This window comes from Cygnus olor, chromosome 5 (genome assembly GCF_009769625.2).
Source record: "Cygnus olor isolate bCygOlo1 chromosome 5, bCygOlo1.pri.v2, whole genome shotgun sequence".
Classification (NCBI taxonomy): Eukaryota; Metazoa; Chordata; class Aves; order Anseriformes; family Anatidae; genus Cygnus; species Cygnus olor.
In genome coordinates, this window is record NC_049173.1 from 15,552,738 (window position 1) to 15,572,742 (window position 20,005).

Below are 20,005 nucleotides of genomic sequence, written 5' to 3' on the forward strand. Positions count from 1 at the left end.
ATTGCAAATGGTGAAGTTAGATGCTGCAGACACTTTTTACAGAAAATCATTGCTTTCTTAAACAGGTGCATGTAGTCGTCTTGTCATAATATTTTGTTCTTAATAAAGCCAGAGTGTTATCCTTACAGATACCCTAACTTGGACTTCGGATGGAAAAAGTCTATTGACAGCAAATCCTTCATCTCTATACCTAGCTCCTCTTTGGTAGAGAATGAAAATTACTGTAAGCACAGCACAATTGTAGTCCCTGAAAATGCTGCACATCAAGGTGCTAATAGAACCTCTTCTGCAGAAAAACATGACCAAATGTCTGTGAGTTACAGAACACTGCTCGATGAGTCACCCAGTAAACTCCAAATTGATGTCTCGGCAGAACTTGCAGCAATTAATGGTGTTTCTTATAATAAAAATCTTGCCAATGGCAATTGTGATTTAGTTAACAGAGACTTTTGCCAAGGAAATCAGCTGAATTACTGCAGGCAGGAAATTCCTGTACAACCAACTACCTCATATCCCATTCAGAATTTATACAGCAGTGAGAACCAGCCCAAGCCCAGCAATGAATGTACTCTACTGAGTAATAAATACCTTGATGGAAATGCTAACAGATCTACCTCAGATGGATGCCCCAAAATGGCAGTGACCACCAGTACTTCAACAGCTCTTAATCTTTCAAAAGACAGAGTGGATTCTGAAAAGAACCCTTCCAGTGGGTACTCCTCAAAAACTCTTGGTCCTAATCCTGGTCTCATTCTTCAAGCTTTGACTCTTTCAAATGCTAGTGATGGATTTAATCTGGAGCGGCTAGAAATGCTTGGTGATTCATTTTTAAAGCATGCCATCACTACATACTTGTTTTGCACTTACCCTGATGCACATGAGGGACGGCTGTCATACATGAGAAGCAAAAAAGTAAGTAGTAACAATCCAATATTACATAGAAGGCATGTATATTTATATTATATATATAGTATATATAATATTAAATTTATATATATATAAAGTATATATGTGTGTGTTTCTGTGCGTGTGTATCTATATTTGTGTATATAAATGCAGGATGAAGGACTTAATGTTACCATAGCTGTAATTGATTGAAACTGTTTTTTATGGTTCATTTCCAAATCTAAACCAGCTGGTTACCAGCCTAAGAAAGAATAGGACTGAATCAAACTAAAAGTTCTGGGTTAGTGAGAACACATTTGGTGGACCAAACATTAGAGTTGCTTTGAGTAGAAACTGCTAATGGGAGTACTTGAATGAAGAAGGATCAAGAGTTAGCAGCACAGAGCATCTGGTTGTAGCTTTATTGACCTTTTTCTCTTTGTTTCTTCATTAAGTTACTTTCCAAGAAAGCTTTCTGCATAATCTTACAAGAATATGTAAAATTAAACAAAAACAAATCTTACAGAACTGTTGAATCAAAACTTATAGAAATATTCTAACGTAAATGTAAACAGTAGTGAGCAGTCTTCACTTCTACTATTACTGTTTTAGAATTCTGGAGTAATTGATTGTAAAAATCCTTTTTTTATTTTTTCCTCGTAATGTGATAATTTGAATTAAATGCTAAGTATTTGTCTACTAATAAAAGGCATCACAGAGGATTAAATGTTTAAATGTAGTTTAGTCTTGGAAAGTAAAGAAGGCTAAATAATTTACACAGTTCAAATAAAAGTGATTGAATATTCATGTTCAAATTTCAAGACTTTAAAAAGAAATATGGAAAGTGTGTTTAAAATGAGAAATGAAGACCAGAAGTTGGTAGTTCAAAAGGAAAAGATATTTGCGTATGTGACTGGGCTTTTTCCCTTCTATTTATATTATTTAAAAGAATCTGAATCTTTCAAAAATAACATCTGGATTATGACTTAAGATTTGTTTTACGAAACCATGTTAACACTTTCTATTGTCAAGGTTTAAGTCAATCTATTCACAATAGTAATCATTTTTCATTCCAAATCTAGTTTAAATGTTGATTGTTAATACTGGTAATTAATGATAGTTGTCCATGTCATATTTACTATTATTCTAAAATGAGCAGTAATTTTGTTTTGTAAAGAGAATTTAAACTGTCAGATTTCTTTAACTGAAATTGTTGCACCTAATGTATTTGTCTTTAAATTAATTATATTTGCTGTGCTGTAAATTGGTTAAGAAGGCTGAACACCCTTTAGAGAACTAGAGGAAGTGCCTAACAATACAAAATCTGGCTTGACCACGTAAAATTATTTTACTCTTTTATATTTTATCATTTTCTCTTATAAATGTGTGTCCAGAGATTTAACAGAATATTTTTCCTGAAGGTCAGCAACTGTAACTTGTATCGCCTCGGAAAAAAGAAAGGACTGCCTAGTCGTATGGTGGTGTCGATTTTTGATCCCCCCGTCAATTGGCTTCCTCCTGGTTACATAGTGAACCAGGACAAGAGCAACACTGATAAATGGGAGAAAGATGACGTGGTAAGACTTTCTTTAACTATGTTGAAAAATAATAATCTTTATGCATCAGGATAATGTAATGACTGTGGTCTATGTTCTTTTGCTCCTACATCTTCCAATCCGTCAGATATTTTGCTACACTTTCAAATAAATAAAATCAGTACCTTTGTTTCATTTCTGTCAAAAACTTCATAACTTAAGGAAAATGAGGAGCGGACTGATCCCAATTAGAACTCAAACTAAGGAAATTGGTTGAACATCATCCAATAAAGAATGTGTATATTAACAGAAAAGCGGGAAAGACAAACATTTTTCCATGTAATGTGCTGTCATGAGTTTGCCAGGTTTGAAATTTCTCTTGGAAATTTTAAATTGAATTATCATTATTGTTTTTGCTGTAATATTTATGTAGAAGGCCTTTTATGTATGTCTGCTTTCTGATAAATAACGAGTTTACCTTTACAGAACATATGAAAAGGAGTTGGCATTTTTCATAGTGCTTTGGCAGAATAAAGTTTGCAGCTGGCTTGAAAAAATATTGGTTGCTGTTAGCTACAAAGCAGGGATGATCAAGAGCTACTTCTCATCCAAAATAAAATGCTGAGGTAGACACCCTTACTGTCCATCGCCAAAAGCTTTGGAATGGCAAATCTTAATCAGGAACTATGACAATTATTTTCTGACTAAACTCCCTGTATGCTGAGATTAAAAGTGGGTGTTTAAGAAATATCACTGCTTACAGCAGTGAGTAACTTAATTTTTAAATGTTTGAGAATAGTTTGTAGGTTAGGGGCAGTGGGGGGATTTGCTCTTTTCTCCCATTCAAAGACCACCCTTAGATTGTAGAACCACCAGAGGGCACATGAGAGGGCTGATACGTAGTTGTGCTGCGCAAATAAATGTTTATTGCAGAATAAAACAACCTGATTATTGTGGTTCTGTATTGTGCCAAGATTTCATTTCAAAGAGACTTACTGTTCTACTTTTCTCAAAATAAAATAGTGCATGTGGGACAGGTGCTAATCATTACTTTTAAAACCTTTCACTTCTCCATAACTTTTCAGTGGCCTTTTCCTCTTTGCTAGTTAGTCACTGTTTATTTGTAAATAAAATATTAAATTTCAGACCAAAATACAGTGATACAACTAAGTAGTAGGTTGTGGGTTGTTTTTTTTTGTGCCAAGTGGCAACTAGATGTTTTGCAACCTCAGATTTAAATTTCATTCTTTATCCATGGAGTCATGGTCTATGACTGGAGCTAGAAATCTCCTATCATTATAACAGATTATTACTAAAACATCCTAGTCAAATGTTAGTATTTTTTGTGTTATCAAGCATTAAGATCTTCTGTGTCCTTGGTTGGTCTGCTCATTTTATCAAATACCTCTTTTCCAAAAAGCATGAAAAAACACATGATGTAATTATCTTCAGCTTGCAAGTGGCCATAACTTCTTCAAAATGAAGCAGATGATCTTTAAGAAAAACTCATCTCCTCTGGAGTTAATTTTGGATTATTACTTGAAGTGCTGTTTAATTATGAAAAAACTCAACTCTCAGAATTGTTTCCTGGCTTGTTTAGCTACTGAGCATTCTCACCACTTAGATTTCTCATTTCCATATCTTTTTAATACTAGAAGTGATGTGCAGACAATGTTAGGGTAGGTTACTTAGATGTCCTGTTTCTTAAAAATTAATTGTAATTAACTTGTGAGTGAAAATGTAATTTATCAATTTTTAAATCTTTGCAAAAACAGTCAGTGGAGTCTTCCAAATTAACACATCTCATTCAGGGAGTGTATTTTTATTTTAGTGACAGATGGGACAGGTGTTGAGTGATAAGAAAAAAAACAGCACTAGCTCGAGTTGGGACTGGTGAAATACACTTCTCTTGAACATTGTGTTGCTACTGCTGTCCAAAATAACTACTTGAATCAAACTTTGTAGTTTGGTACTGAACAATTAAAGTTAATGAAATCCCTGCTTTGTGTGTGTGAAACGGGTAGTTACAGCAGCAGAAATTTTTGGCAAATATATCCAAACTATCAATTTCTACAGGAAACATTTTTCCTCTCAGTCTTTACTAAACCTGACAGCCTGCTCCGTTGTGATGAAGGTCACCATCCATTTGATCAGCGGGTGGGTTCATGTGCTGCTAGTGCACCTTACGGCTGCCACCCATCCACCCCTCTAAGGAGTGGTGCGTTTGGTCCAAAGGGAGGTGTCCCCAGCGTTAGCATCTGGTTCACAGATTCACAGAATTAGATAGCTGAGACTCCGATATAGCATATATAGATTGAGGGCAGATAGAGGCTGTTTCACTTGATTCAAAGTGGTGTTGGCTTTCAGGACCCAATCCAGAAAAGCACTTTGAATCTGATCTTGCTCCTATCAAATTCAGTGGCAGAATTCCCATTGACATCAATGATGCTGGGTTGAGCCTGTGAATAGTCCTTTTGATGTAAGGAAGACTACTTGTGCATTTAGCTAATATGTTTAAGTGCTTTCCTGGATTGGGGCCATAGCAAATTGTACAGCATTGTATAGCTTGGGCATATCTGTGTTCAATTTATCATTTACTTCAGTCCATACCAATTCGCTCCATATGAGGAGGGAAGAGATATGAGATATTATACTTCTACTGTTGTGGATATGAATTTATGTATTAAAAAATTGGTGGCAAATGTAACTTTTCTTTTAAGTAGGTAAGGCTATAAGTATAGCCTGGAAAAAAAAAGTAGTTGTTTAAAGGGTAGGAATAATTCTAGTTGCCTTGTTGCCTTTACATTGCATTATCATCTTACTTCATGATTTAATGTTTATGTTGATATTCAGTACAAAACAAAAACTTATATTGTGTAAGCGTGCCATTTATCTGCTTTTCCATTCTTAGACGTTCTCTGCTGAAATCCTGGTAATATAAAACGTATGACAAACTGGAGAGATTTCATATTTGTTAAAATTACAAATTATTAACTTGTATTTTGGTTCTGTGAGCAGCAAGATAACTTATTGAATCCCTGATGCATGCAATCAAGACAGTCTCCCACACAAGCATTTAATTCTGGCCAACTGGTATTAGGCTCCTATTTTTGATTTGTAATATAAAAATCACCTACATTGATTCAGTAATCTTACTTTCTATTAGCTTGCTGAGTACACTGCAGATCATTTGCAACTAGCTGTATGTGAGAGTATAGATAAATATATTTTGCTACTTCAAGTGGTGATTATTGAAGCATAAGGGTCAAGTTGTTTCTTACAGTGTTTCATCAAATGTGTTTTCAGTTTATTTGTCCCAAAACAGATTATGGTGATTGTGACTGTAGTGAACCCTATGAGCCCCTTCCTACTTGGCGTAGAAGTATGTAGAAAGAATCTTCAAAATTACATTGATGAAACGTTTGCAGTAGCCTTTCTTAATAGCCAGAGAGAAGGGTATACCCAAATCTGTTCCTTTTTTAAGTCTCTAAATTTGTTAATTTAAAATTATTTCTTTATTTTTCTTTGGCATGCAATTAGGCATCGTTTAGTAGTCGTTTTGAGTAGTTGTGTGTGCATTGGATACAGGTATGAGTTCCTATGTAAATGGGATGTGCAATGGGATGTTCGTATGCGCATGTGTTGTACATAAAACATACAAAACCTTTATAACTTAACCTGTAACCGTGTATTCCAAGACAATTGCTCCAGTCTTATAATGCTAGTGTTAATTGAGATTGTGTTGTGTATCTGACTAGACAATGTCATTAGGGATATTAACTAAAAATAAAATCAGGCTTATTATTAGCAGATACTACTCAAGTCATATTCCTATGACACTTCTGGAATAAGAGCTTCTCATTTTCCTCCTCAGTAGCACATTTTTTGTGTTCTTTCACAGACAAAGGAGAATTTGTTGGCCAATGGTAAACTTGAGGATTATGATGATGATGAAGAGGATGAAGACCTAATGTGGAGGTTACCCAAGGAAGAACCAGACTTTGAAGATGATTTTTTGGAGTATGATCAGGAGCACATCAAATTCATTGATAATATGTTAATGGGATCAGGGGCTTTTGTGAAGAAAATTTCTCTCTCTCACTTCTCAACCACTGATTCGAGCTATGAATGGAAAGCACCCAAAAAGTCATCCCTGGGTAATGTTCAGTTTTCATCAGATTTTGATGATTTTGACTATAGCTCTTGGGATGCTATGTGCTATCTGGATCCCAGCAAGGCTGTTGAAGAAGATGATTTTGTAGTGGGCTTCTGGAATCCATCAGAAGAAAACTGTGGTGTTGATGCAGGAAAACAATCTATCTCATATGACTTGCATACAGAGCAGTGTATTGCTGACAAAAGCATTGCAGACTGTGTGGAAGCCCTGTTGGGCTGCTATCTGACCAGCTGTGGTGAAAGAGCTGCTCAGCTTTTCCTGTGTTCATTGGGGCTGAAGGTGCTCCCTGTAATTAAAAAGACTGATTGGGAAAGCACTTTGTGTGCCACCGGAGAGAACTGTAACAGTGAGCAGAAGAATCTTTCACCAAACTCTGTTTCTGCTTCTGTAGCTAATTCAGAGCCTTCTCTTTATAAAGACCTGGAGTATGGCTGTTTGAAGATTCCACCAAGGTGTATGTTTGATCACCCAGATGCTGAGAAAACCCTGAATCACCTTATTTCTGGTTTTGAAAACTTTGAGAAGAAAATAAACTACAGTTTTAAGAACAAGGCTTATCTTCTTCAGGCATTTACTCATGCCTCATACCATTATAATACCATTACTGGTAAGTTATCTTAAAGAAAACTGTTTCTTTCTTATATGATGAATGTAAGAGAGGTAGTTTATGTTGTGTTTGTTCCTCTATGTAGTCTTTTTTTTTAATATTATTATTTTAATATATTATTATTTTTTTTTAATATCTGACATGCTACTTTAGGAAGTCAACAGTCTCTTAACAAAAAATCTTAGAAAACAGTATCTTGCCTTGATTTAGAAGGGGGATACTTGTTGAAGCTGTATCTCAACGATTATTCATATTTTGACTTGATACAGATACAAGTTTCATCTCTGACACTATCACCAGTTGCACAGAACTTACGTTAGATCCTCATTTAGCTGTGATAAGTTTCTATATAACTCCAGAAAATCACAATTTTTCTAGAAGTAGAGATCACGTTTTGCAACTACATTTACCAGTTTTGTCCCATAATTTAATCCCCCAAATATTACACTTTGACTGTACTTCTAAAGACTAAGTGTAGACTATACAACATTTATTAGCTCAATAGTCTCTAAAATAGTGAAATACAGAGATTTCAATTTGAAGTTGTGAATTGGAAGGCTTAATTAAGTCTAGGTATGTTATTGAGTAAATACTGAAGCAGTTTACTAAATCAGACTAAATATTAATTTCAGGTAGACTGCTTAATGTCTCATAAAAGATTTAACAGCAATCCAAATTTGTATGTCTGTAATCTTCAATTACTTTTGCTTATACTAATTAATTAATTATTCGTTCTTTCTAAAATTATAAATATTTTGCTATTATAACATGCAACCCTATTTGAATGGCAAATGCCTATGCAGTCACCAGTCCGAATTTTTCCCTATAGTGAATTGGTTCCTTATTCCAAGGAGTAATAAGTCTCTGTTTTAATTAAAGAAATAAGTCATTTTGAAAACTTAGTACATTGAGAAACAGTCCTGACGAAACACTGAAATGCTGCTTTGGTTTTTCATTTGAAGTAGTATTGCCTACATGTATATTTACTTTTTACAGAAACTTCACAAAACGTATAGAAGGTAGATGATTCCTTTTTATATATGCTAACAAACAGTAACATTGGGGCATAGTGCCTAGATGAAATTACGTTGCTCGTACCCAAAACTTTTGATGCCAGTCCCTTTTCTATTTACCAAATAAGATAATTTGGAGTTGCTGCAACAGGCAAAGCTTCTTTTCTTAAGAAGCATTAGTTGTGATGTGGCAGTATCTTAGATTCAGTTGCTTTAAAAGCAGCTTCCTACTAGCCATTTCACTCTCAAGTAGTAATTTTGTACTCCTTCCTTCTCTTCCCACCTATCCCTGTTTGCTTTCAAGAGGTTTAGTTGGTGGTGGAAGTTTTATTTATTTTCTAAAAATAGACCTCCGTAGCTCTCCATTCCCTTCTCCCTTGTCAATTTTCCAAACAGCAAAAGCTTGCCAATTTTATTTGTCAGCTTAAAGAGCCCCTTCTGAATGGGAATCTTGGTTCAGTGCATTTAGAGAATTCTAAATGTGTGGCCAATTGCATCAAAAAATCCCATTGTATGTCCCCCTGCTTTTAATGTAGTGATTTCTTTATTCATTTTTGGAAGATTAATTGTCATCCTTTTCAAATTAATTTCCTAGTAGAGTCTCTTGATTTTTATTTGTGCATGTTTCTCAGCACAATAGGACATAAACATTAATTGTTTATAAACAAAAGTATTTTGCTAGCCTGACAAATTAACATTTGGTTTAAAAGTAGCTTTAAGTAAAACTTGTGTTTTTTCCTTATTTTTATAATTCACTAACAACCTTTTTAAAGATAACGATACCTGTTTTAAAATACACATTGCCTTCCGTGAGCATTGGATAGTTTGTGGAATTCACGGGGCAGCGTACCAAACCTCCTTTCCAGAAAGACCTGGAAAGAATGTGTGTGCTAAACTTAATTGTGTTGTTATATATTCTTCTATTTCCAATGCTTTCAAGATTGTTACCAGCGCTTAGAATTCCTGGGAGATGCAATTTTGGACTACCTCATAACCAAGCACCTTTACGAAGACCCACGACAACATTCTCCAGGAGTTCTTACTGACCTGCGATCTGCTCTAGTCAATAATACCATTTTTGCATCACTAGCTGTAAAGTACGACTACCATAAGTACTTCAAAGCTGTCTCTCCTGAACTGTTTCATGTTATTGATGACTTTGTGCAGTTTCAAATGGAAAAGAATGAAATGCAAGGAATGGATTCTGAGGTTAGTGGTAGTAGAAAAAATGTTTTGAGTGTCTGATTTATAGCATGTCATTGGATTTTTTAGCATGATGCGCATTTTTGTAATGTTTCAGTTTTAAGCACAAAGCAGCCAAAAAAGCAGGTGGCTCCCAGTAATAAAGTGTTCAATATGCAGAGTAAAATACAATTTTCAGAAGATATAACGTACATAAAAACATTCAGAAAATAATTTGAGACCAGTTTTGCCTATAGATTTTTCTGTGACAGTTAATTTCAATTTAATTTTCACCTTTGTGTCATTGTTATTAGAGTGTTTTCCCCGTGTTGTTCTTAGCTTGCTTTCTCCTCTGATCAATTAGAAGCCTACTATACAATAAAATTGTAACAAAGAGGCACTTAAGTCGCATAGTGCTGACTCGGGTAGGATATTCATGCAACGCTATGAACAATACCATCTTGGCACAGTGGCTGGGATTATTTAATTTAGCACACTGTATAAGAAATTCTCACTCTTTTTATTCTGGATGATTTCTGCTGGAGCAGGTGTCATCTCATTGCACTCCAGTGTGTTTGAAATGTAAAACAAAAGGCTTTGTATCCGCTAGACAGGGAAACATAAGCATCATTCAAATAAACCACTTCATAATGAGTTTAACTGAAGACTTACAAGCACAGATCATATGTGTCTGAATGGGAAGCATAATAATGAAAATTTACTAAAGAATGGACTAAAACCAACTCCTTTAGATAAGCTGCTCAGAAAATGTATGAGAGCAAGGGCCTTCGGGGTCAAATTCTATCCAGGGTTTTGGAAGAGATGGACGTCATCCCTTTTTAAAAATGTTATCAAATAGATATTCCTAACAGTCTGTGTTCTGAAAGACTATGACTAATCTCTTAGAAAATATTCTGAGAATACTCTAGCACTAGATAAACACGTTTTCCGTGACTTTAGTAACTTCTACTTTCTGATATACAATTTAAAGCTTGGGAATGAAAAGGCTTCAGTTCCTTATGTGTTTACAGCCCTTGCATCTGTTAGAGTGAAATCCATATGTTTTACGGGAAGGTTGAGAAAGTATTGACTAAGAAAAATTTTCATTGAAACTTAGATAATACAGATTATTTCACATCAGAGATCAAACTATTATCTGTGTTCATCACAATGTAAGTAAAAAGGTTAGAAACTCAACTTACAAGCTCATAACAGTGATTTTTAGCTTTGTTCAGTTCTAGCTGGTATGCAAAAAGATTGCCTAGAAACTTCCACCGAAGTTGCGACCAAATTGTGAGATAGCTGTTTCAAATAAAATTCTTGTTTCACTCTCCCTGCGCCTGCTCCCTATCTTGGTCTGGCACTGAATTACTGAAACTCTTATTTCATCACAGTTAATGCAAGAGTCTTTGTTTCTGCAGTTCATGCCAGCTAGACTGGTTTCCATGTGTGTCTCCACGTCATCTGCTTTTCTTTTTTCAGATCTCACTCCTGAAACATCTGTTGCTCCTTGCCTTATAGCTCTTAATTTCTCTCTCCTTTTATTACTTAAGTTCTGTGTAATTCTAAAGTGCTTCAGTTTGCACTTGGTATGAAATACAGTATTCAAAACACAAACCATTTCTTTTTTTTAACTCTGAAACTCCTATTTGGAAGTTAACACATGAGGTTTGACTTGTTTAATTGATTTTAGGTAGGAATGTTGGGTGGGTTATCAGTTATCAATGGCTTATTTTAATAATGTTTATTTTATGCATGAGGTAAGGAAAGGTGCATCCAACTTTCATCCACGGATTTGACTTAGAGATTTTAAAGACTCTTTCTAGGAGGTCTTTAATGTATGAAGTCTTCTTTTGTTATGAGTAGCTTGCTAGTATTCACTGATAGAGCCAAGTCTGTTTCTTACTGGGGGAAAAAAACAGACCCATGGTGAAATCCTACAGAATTATTAAAGGAGGAATTCACAAAGCATATAAGTCCTCTGTACACAATGGTGTTTGGGATTTTTTTCCACATTTGAAAAATGATATATCCAGCAACTTAGTTTCATGGTTTCATTGGGGAATAAAAGAACAATTTCACTGTGGAAAGTTGTCAGTGAAAAACTTGAAGCAGCTCAGGATAGAATGTAAGAGAGGTTACATTTCTGAAGATCTTTGTTTTATTTTAAAAGAAGCAAATGTCTTTCTCTTTTCTCCCCTCGTTCCTCCCCCCCCCCCCTTTTTTTGTAATTGCAAACAGCTCAGAAGATCTGAAGAAGATGAAGAAAAAGAGGAAGACATTGAAGTACCAAAGGCCATGGGGGATATATTTGAGTCCCTTGCTGGTGCCATTTATATGGATAGTGGAATGTCTTTGGAAATGGTTTGGCAAGTGTACTATCCAATGATGAGGCCATTAATAGGTATTGTCAGCTTTCAGAAAATAAAAAATTATTAAGTGCCATTTGTTATGAAGAGAACAAGCATCAATTTTTTTATTTATTTTTTAACAGAAAAATTTTCTGCTAATGTGCCCCGTTCCCCAGTGCGAGAGCTGCTGGAAATGGAGCCAGAGACAGCCAAATTTAGGTAAGAATACACTTTCTTTGGTATAGACTGCCCTAAAATGGTTTTAAGCTGTGCTTTGTAAACTACTGAAGATTTTTAAATGTCATGAGTGACTTCTAATCTATTTGCACTAAGCAGCTAAGATGGTCTATGTATTCATTTTTTTCCCCATGTATAACTTTCTGAGAAAAGTAATGATTTCTGTTTAACTATGCTGCTTTTACTTCTGTAGAAAAGAGAAAGTAGGTCTTGTGTTTCACATTAACTTGCCTAGACAGTAAGTAATTCTTGTGTATATTTTTGCAGTCCTGCAGAAAGAACTTACGATGGAAAGGTCAGAGTAACAGTGGAAGTTGTAGGAAAGGGAAAGTTTAAAGGTGTTGGCAGAAGCTACAGGATTGCCAAATCTGCAGCTGCAAGAAGAGCACTACGAAGCCTCAAAGCAAATCAACCTCAGGTCCCAAACAGCTGAGACTTCTCTTAAAAAATAAATAAAATGGGGAAAAAACACATATGAAAAAAAAAAGCAAATTTTTAAAAATGTTGATGTTGAGAGGAACAAATTGGAAGACAGAATCTAAAGTTTGTTTGATAACAGAATAGTTAACAAAACATTTAACATGTATAAAATTTTGGAACTAATTGTAGTTAGTTTTTTGCGCAAACACAATCTTGTCTTCTTTCCTCACTTCTGCTTTGTTTAATCACAAGAGTGCTTTAATGATGACATTTAGCAAGTGTTCAGAATAATTGTTGTTAGGTCTTTTTGGTTTACTTTTATTGTCAGTACAGCTTTGCTTAGTGTTAGAAGGCCAGGGAGCTTATGCCTAATGCAGTTGCTAGATTTATATATAGTAATCTTGAAATTCTTCAATCTGTGCACTAGTGCCAGTCATAAAGCAGTTGATAAACTGTACTGGATGATTGGGTATAAGAAAGAATAAGTGTGCCAGTATTCTCCTTTTTTTTTTTTTTTTTTTCCCCTCCATGTCATCTTTTTACATTAAGATGGCATTCCCAATCATTATTGCACTTATTTGTTAGGGACAGATTTTAACTGAAATGGCTGGCATGCTGGTAGAATGAGACTTCAATTTCCTTATGCCACATAGTCTTGCATAAAAAAAGGTTCTTGCCTTAAAAATAAATAAACCCTCATTAATAATCATTAATTTTTGATCTTTTTTGGAACAAGCTGTTTTACATTCCCGTCATTTTGTTATGCATTTTACAATGATACAGCTCTATATTTACAGTACAACTCATTACTATAGCTGTGAGTTATTACAGGATTATAATAGAAATTGTATTCATATATATGTAATTAGGTTATTTTTAACAATTCAGAGGAGGTGGTTAGTCTACAGATTTTTTTATACCATAAACAAAATATGGTCTTTGGCTAAAATTCCAATTTTACACAAACCTGCAAGCTAGATAGTTCCAATACTGGAAACAGTAATGAATAATTGCACAGTGCAAGTTGTCACTCTAACAAAATAACCTTAGACATATCACACCTAAAATATGCTGCAGATTTTATAGTCAATTGGTTACGTATTTAATGAACGGAGCACCTTTACACTTAGAGATATTTCCACGTAAATTTCTTACTGTACTTTTCAGAGTTGCATGCATATTTCACCTACCAAAGCTGTGCTGTTAAATAACATGAAAGTTGATGTTTGAGATAACTGCCGTACTTTTGATACATCTGTGATTTAGGTCCTTAATTTAGAGAAACTAGCTCATTGATGTTTTGGTCTACTGGGGGTGGGGGGAAATCATACTTTTATTTTTTAGGCTTTGCCTATACTTCTTTAATTAGATTTATGTAGGCACTCTTCACTTAAATACCTCAGTTCTTTTTTCTTTTCTTTTTCTTCTTTTTTTTTTTTGCATGCATTGTTTTTTTTCTGTTTTGGTGCTATGTTTATATATTATGCTTGAAATTTTAATTTTTGCACTGTAACTGTAATACCTCTTAATTTACCTTTTTAAAAAGCTGTGGGTCTTGTACTCCCACCAATATCAGTAGAGGTTTGCTGCAATTTTGCCCTGTTTAATTATGCTTGAAGTTTGAGAAAGCAGAGCAAGGTGTTTTAATGTTTTCCAGCACAATAGTTTGAACTTGATGCTGTGTCTTATGTATTAAATTACAGATAAATACTGTATTTCCTGCTTTTAAACCCTATTCCTTTCCTCACAAAATGCACACTAAAACAAAACAAAAACTGTCAGCTCTTGCTTTCTTAAAAAAAAAAAAAAAAGACAAAAAAAAAAGCCTTAGTGGCAAGGGATAGGCATTAAGCTTTTCTGAAATACAGTTTTCAAATGTTCGTGTATTTTCTATCTCAGTCATTTTTCATTCTGCAAAAAGGACCATTCCTGTATTTGAAAAGAGCATTGTTATAGTAGTCAGAGTGAGAATTAAAATACTAGCTTGTAAACAAATTCTAGCATTTCTTTGGTACTTCAGTCATGAAATTATAACAGCAAAGTATAAGACCTGCAAGTCTTGATGTGTATAAAAATGTGAATGAGATGGAACAGTGAAAACATGCAGTCTAAGTTTTCAAAAGTAAATTGCTGTGAGTTAGCTTTTTCTTTAAGTTATAGCTCTTTCTTCCTCCTATAGCTCACTCCTAGAGGGTCGGAGTGAAGTTTCTTAGAGAAAATACATGGTCAGTAAAGTTAGCAATTATGTGTTTCTCACCAGACATCAATCAGCAGATAAAATCAGACCATCCAGAAAGTCTTAAGTAGTTTTAACTGCATTACAGAAAACTAAAATTTAAGTTAGTCTTTGAATGCTTAAAATTTCTTACTGATTGTTGAAAGGTTATAGATTCTCAGGGGTTTCAGGTGATTGTTAGCAGTAAAGTGGTACAGAGTGTTTTTGATACAAAGAAAATTAACTGAATTTGCTCTGTATTTCAGAACAGTTTAATGATCACTTTGTTACTAGATAAAGCCTATGAATTGGAAATCTGAAAGGTGTAGTGGCTGACTATTAAAGTAGTTTCTGCTGCTGATGCGTTTTTAAATGCGTTTTAAATGCCGTAATTTTTTCCAGTGTGACCTCATTGAAATATTTTGTATCCTTTGAGATAGAAAAATCATATTAGTTTCCATGTTGTACATCTGTGTGTTTTACCCTTCAGTTGATATGGTTTTGATATTGGACAGTGTATGCTATTAAAGACCTAAATCTGATCATTTGAAGGTTGGGATAGAGATCACTTGCCATGCTGTGAGCACAAGTGTAAGCAGACTGTTGCAACCCATCTTCAAAAGCAACCACACAGGCTCATCATAAATAGTGTGGGGGTTAGTTGGCATGAACCTTGTTGTTTTTTTTATCTAAGTCCTGTTATACTGTACTTTAAACAGTCCTCCTAACTATGCTGCGTTTTTATTTTTATGGCTTTTTTTTTTGCGCTGTTCTGTTCATGTAGCACAAATAAGCATTGCACTTGGTACCATGCTTTACCTCATTTCAAGGAAAAAATGCTTAACAGAGAGGAAAAATGTGGTTTGGCCTTGCTGCTGTTCTGATTTACTGAATTTGAAAAAGATAATTATAATGCCTGCAATGTGTCATTTACTTGCACAACTTAAATAGGTCATTTGCAATGTCTGTGGCATTTTTACTGTATGTGGAAAAATACAACGAACGTGTGTAACAACTCTTGGTTGTATTTTAAAGCTATTGTTTTTTTACTACATCATTTTACTGTTATGTGAAGTAATTAAAATTAGAATGACCTCTGACACTCCAGTAATTATCTCTGAACAAACCGACATATTATATGTATAATGTAGTATCTGCAAGATGACAGTCCCTAGAATTTGGTCAGCCACAACTAAATCTCTGCTCTGTCTGAATATCGAGTGTCCAGTAGTGACTTCTGAAGTGTTTGTTCAGCTTGATGCTGCTAAAGTCCATACAGAAAAAGCCTATTATTTTTTAGCCTCATTACACAATAGTATGTTGTGACTGCAGAGTACAGAACTTAGGGAAGAATTCAGACTAGTTTCAGTGCTGGGGAGAAACACGTTGTTGGCCCAGGGATGAGGTGCCAGATCCTCAGCTAGTGCAAATTGATGTAGTAGTATTTTAATTAATGGAACTGCGTTCTTTTACAACCTGAAGATCCTGTGCTTTTATATATATAAAGAGTTTGGATTCTTCTCCTTGTAAGTAAATACAGAACTATAAACTGGAAAATGGGGGTTTTATGTTGCTGCGTATGAGATAACTATGCTACATGCATTTATCTGTGTAGAAAATGAAATTGTTGTATCCCAGTCACAGCATTACGCATAATCTGACAATGACAAATAGTGCTGAGATCTGCTGTGATGCTACACTTGCTTCTGTCTGACAGTATTCTGGGTTTGTATGCTTTGGGTGGGGTTCCCTACAAAAACATTCTCCTGGAAATCTCTGTATTTTTTATATGAGTAAAGCGAGAAGGATTTTGATTTTTGGTACTTAATTACTGACATTGATCCTTTCCCAACTGCTCTAATTTTCAAGAAGTTAATTTCTTTACTTTCATATTAGGTTTAAAACTTAAAACACTACAGTTCATGACCATGAAATGTAATCTAAATATCAACTGTAACTCAATCTGAATTATGTTAGCAAATATCTAGAGGTCATTGTAGTATACTCCACTAGCAGTTAAAATTAACTTCTGTCAAAGCTAACTACATTTCTTAAAAATAAATTTTATCCAATAAACTCCTTGTTTTTATTTCCCTCATTTATTTGAATGGCAACCACAGACTACTTTAATTGCTTTGTAGATGCACTCAGAATTTACTGCAGCAGCAAGTTAGAGAGAAAAATGTTTGAAAACAAGAATTGGAAATTGCAGGCATTTTTATTGTAAATAGTTTGACTGAAAAGATGGTTGAAATCAAGTAGAATGAATAACAAATATGATTTGATGGACAATAAAATATTTACCATCACATGCTGCAGCTGTCTTTAAGGGACATAAAATGTAATTCATTCATACTGTAATCATGCTGCAGAAGTTTGCAATCTGCACCTTATGGATCACAATTACCTTTAATAGTTTTTTGTAATAATTGTAGCTGAGTATATCTCCAATAAAGTTATGGTCTGTTCACCTTGTATTGTCTTCTTGCTTTTGTTTTTAGTTCCTATTAATATTTTTATAAATCTTCTAGAGTTTACAAAAACTTACTTTTCAGTCTCAATCTGAAAAAAAAAAAATCTAAAAAAGTGAAAACATTATTCCTTGACCTAGTTTAAATACAAGTCTGCGTGTCTTCTTCCTCTGATGAATGAACTGTCTTCATAGTTATGTGACGACTCTTAAGGGACGCTCAGGTTAAAAATGATGGGGTACATGCTACGATTTGATCTGTGTTGACCATTATACCTACAAAATTCCCGCTGGAGCTGGGAGGCCCCAGAGTACAAGGGTTCAGAAACACAGCTTTGCACAGTTCAGCATGTTTTAAGAGTAGCATGTTAATCTGTGCTAATAGTCCCCAAATTAATCAAATTGGTTTTAATTATTTTTTCCCATTTGTTTTTCGTTAAATATTTCACATATCCTGAATATTGAAAACATGTTTGTAGTAACGGGGTGGGTGTACCAATGTTGTATGTCAGTGTTTCACAGAGACGAGGTAGACCTGCCAATCTAAGATCAGGGGTTTTCCTTTTTGAAAGCCTCCCAGTGCAATCAGTTTCTTGGCATCTGCAGTGGGTAACGTGCACCTTTCTTCTACGGCTTTCCAGCTTCTCCTCCCTGCCTAGGTCCCCACCTGGCACTGATAGTTAAGGTCCTTTAAGCTCAAATATGTTGGCTAGGTAAGCACAGCCCTTGCCCCCAAGTTCTAGCAAGCAACTCAAATCAGAAAACTTTCTTTCCCCATTTTTTTTCAACAGGAAAATTAAAATAAAATAAAGAAAGAAATGAAAAGAAAGAAAAGAAAAAAAAAGTTGTCACCTTGTTCATTGTGGAGGAATAAGATGTGGGGTGGCCATCTAAACTTGTCTCAGAGGAAGTGATCCATCCCATGCTGGTTCGTAATGTGAAGCATCTGGAGTTGTCCAGAAAGTCAAAGGGTGAAATCAATAAAGTATTCCTGCTGTTGATGGCTGATGAAATTAAATTTAAGCTACACAGAAAGCAGCAGTGACTGGGTTCTTCCCACACACCCCTGAAGGTACATCAGGCTTGACTTAATGATAAACCTGTTTTCTTGATCTGCAAAACAACAATAAAAGTCATGAAAAAACAAATAATTTGAGTAAAGCTAACATCAAGCTTCACATTTTATTTTACTTGGTCAGATAATCATAGGACAAGGGAGAATGGTTTTAAACTAAAAGTGGGGAGGTTTAGGTTAGATGCAAGGAAGAAATTCTTCACTCGGAGGGTGGTGAGGCACTGGCACAGGTTGCCCAGAGAAGCTGTGGATGCCCCATCCCTGGAGGTGCTCAAGACCAGGCTGGATGGGGCTTTGGGCAGCCTGGTCTGGTGGGAGGTGTCCCTGCCCATGGCAGGGGGGTGGAACTGGGTCATCTTTAAGGTCCCTTCCAACCCAAACCATTCTATGATTTTTCAGGATATTTACCCTTTGCCATCCTGACAAAACTCAGTGACCAGTCTATAGAAAGTAAAAAGAGAATGTCTCTATATCTACCCAAAGAAGTATTTACAAGTACTGATTTCTCATACTCTGTATTACAGGAATAAATGTTTCATAATAACATCAATGAGGCTAAGATGTATTTGGTTAGCTGCTGTTCTTCCTAAGTAAAACCATACAGGAAAGGAATTTGAGTGAAAACTGAGGGGAATAAGTTTTTGAATATGCTTGCCCTGAAAAGAAGTAGTAACAAAGCTAATCATGGCTTTGAGTCCAGAAACATGGAGGAGCAGATCTGGTGCTTGGCTGGGCTTCCCCTAACACTTCTACTAGAGTCCAGGTGCAGAATCTGTTCCTTAGAGGAAATCTCCATGTCAGCGGACGGAGCCAGTACTGACATGTAAGTGTGTTTTATTTTTCTCATAACTATCATTATGTCCTTCCTTATTGTAGAATGTGAACAATGCTTTCATTTTGCTGAGTAAAATAATCGAGGGCCTTCCATATGTTATGAAAACAGTATCATTTAATTTGCAGTTTAATCATCTTCCACTTACCTGGCTTATACTCTTCTTTTAATATTACTTTACTTTTTTTATATATATATATATATTTTATTGGAAGCCCCATGCTAACTCTTAAATTGAAGTAATTTTCTTCTGTTAACTTGAAAATTTCCTGTAGTTTGGGGTTCCTGTCCAGCTCCAACTGAAGTCATGGGGAAGACATCCACCTGGGCTCTGTAATTGGTGTGCGTTTGAACTTAACACAGACGTCTTTCAGATAAAAGAAATGGGAAGAGTTGAGAAATGCAGCAATATAAAAAGCCAACCTCTTCTGTTTTGCTTTTATTTTTTTTCAGGCTCTTAAAAAGGGTGGCATGACAGCCAGCTACTTGTGAGATAACCCACCTCTTGTGAATATCCAACTGCGTATTCCATTATTCCTTTGCCAGGCGGGCGAGATTTAGAGGGAAGGAACAAGGGCCATCATCCTCAGAGCTTTTATTAATGTCCAGGACTCGTCAGCTTACTCCAGGCATGCTCTCTGCAGACCGTGACAGCTGTGACCAGCTTCCCCTGTCAGTGAAGGCATGGCTGCAGCCACGGGGCACCGTTCAGTTCTGCGCTTAGGTGGCCCTGTCAAAATGAGGTGACTTAAATGAGAGAAAGGCTCCTTCCTCCCCACCCAGGGCTGGCACTCAGTGGTGAGGTAGATGGATCCCCCTCTGTAGCTAGTAGGTGAAATGTTCCCTTATGGGAAAATGACAGGCAAGGGGAAGAGATTTCTTCTAGTGTAGCATGTCCTGTGAGTCACTAGTAACTCCATGGTCACACTCATCTCTTGCCAAGGTGAGGCCTGTCCCCTCTTATTTACTCGGGGTGAGTATGATCTCTTGAGGCTGTTTCAGCATT

The 20,005-nt window shown here is 35.5% G+C and overlaps 1 protein-coding gene across 1 annotated transcript in view; it reads left to right on the plus strand.

Annotated features, from left to right (window-relative positions):
• Nucleotides 1–17,097, plus strand: part of DICER1 (dicer 1, ribonuclease III) — a 69,368-nt gene extending 52,271 nt beyond the window's left edge. Inside the window, 7 exon segments of the mRNA XM_040558151.1 lie at nt 129–912; nt 2,307–2,462; nt 6,322–7,204; nt 9,158–9,426; nt 11,641–11,803; nt 11,894–11,969; nt 12,255–17,097. Coding sequence (XP_040414085.1) covers nt 129–912; nt 2,307–2,462; nt 6,322–7,204; nt 9,158–9,426; nt 11,641–11,803; nt 11,894–11,969; nt 12,255–12,420 — 2,497 coding nt within the window. The 3' untranslated portion in view covers nt 12,421–17,097.
• The last annotated feature ends 2,908 nt before the right edge of the window (nt 17,098–20,005 follow it).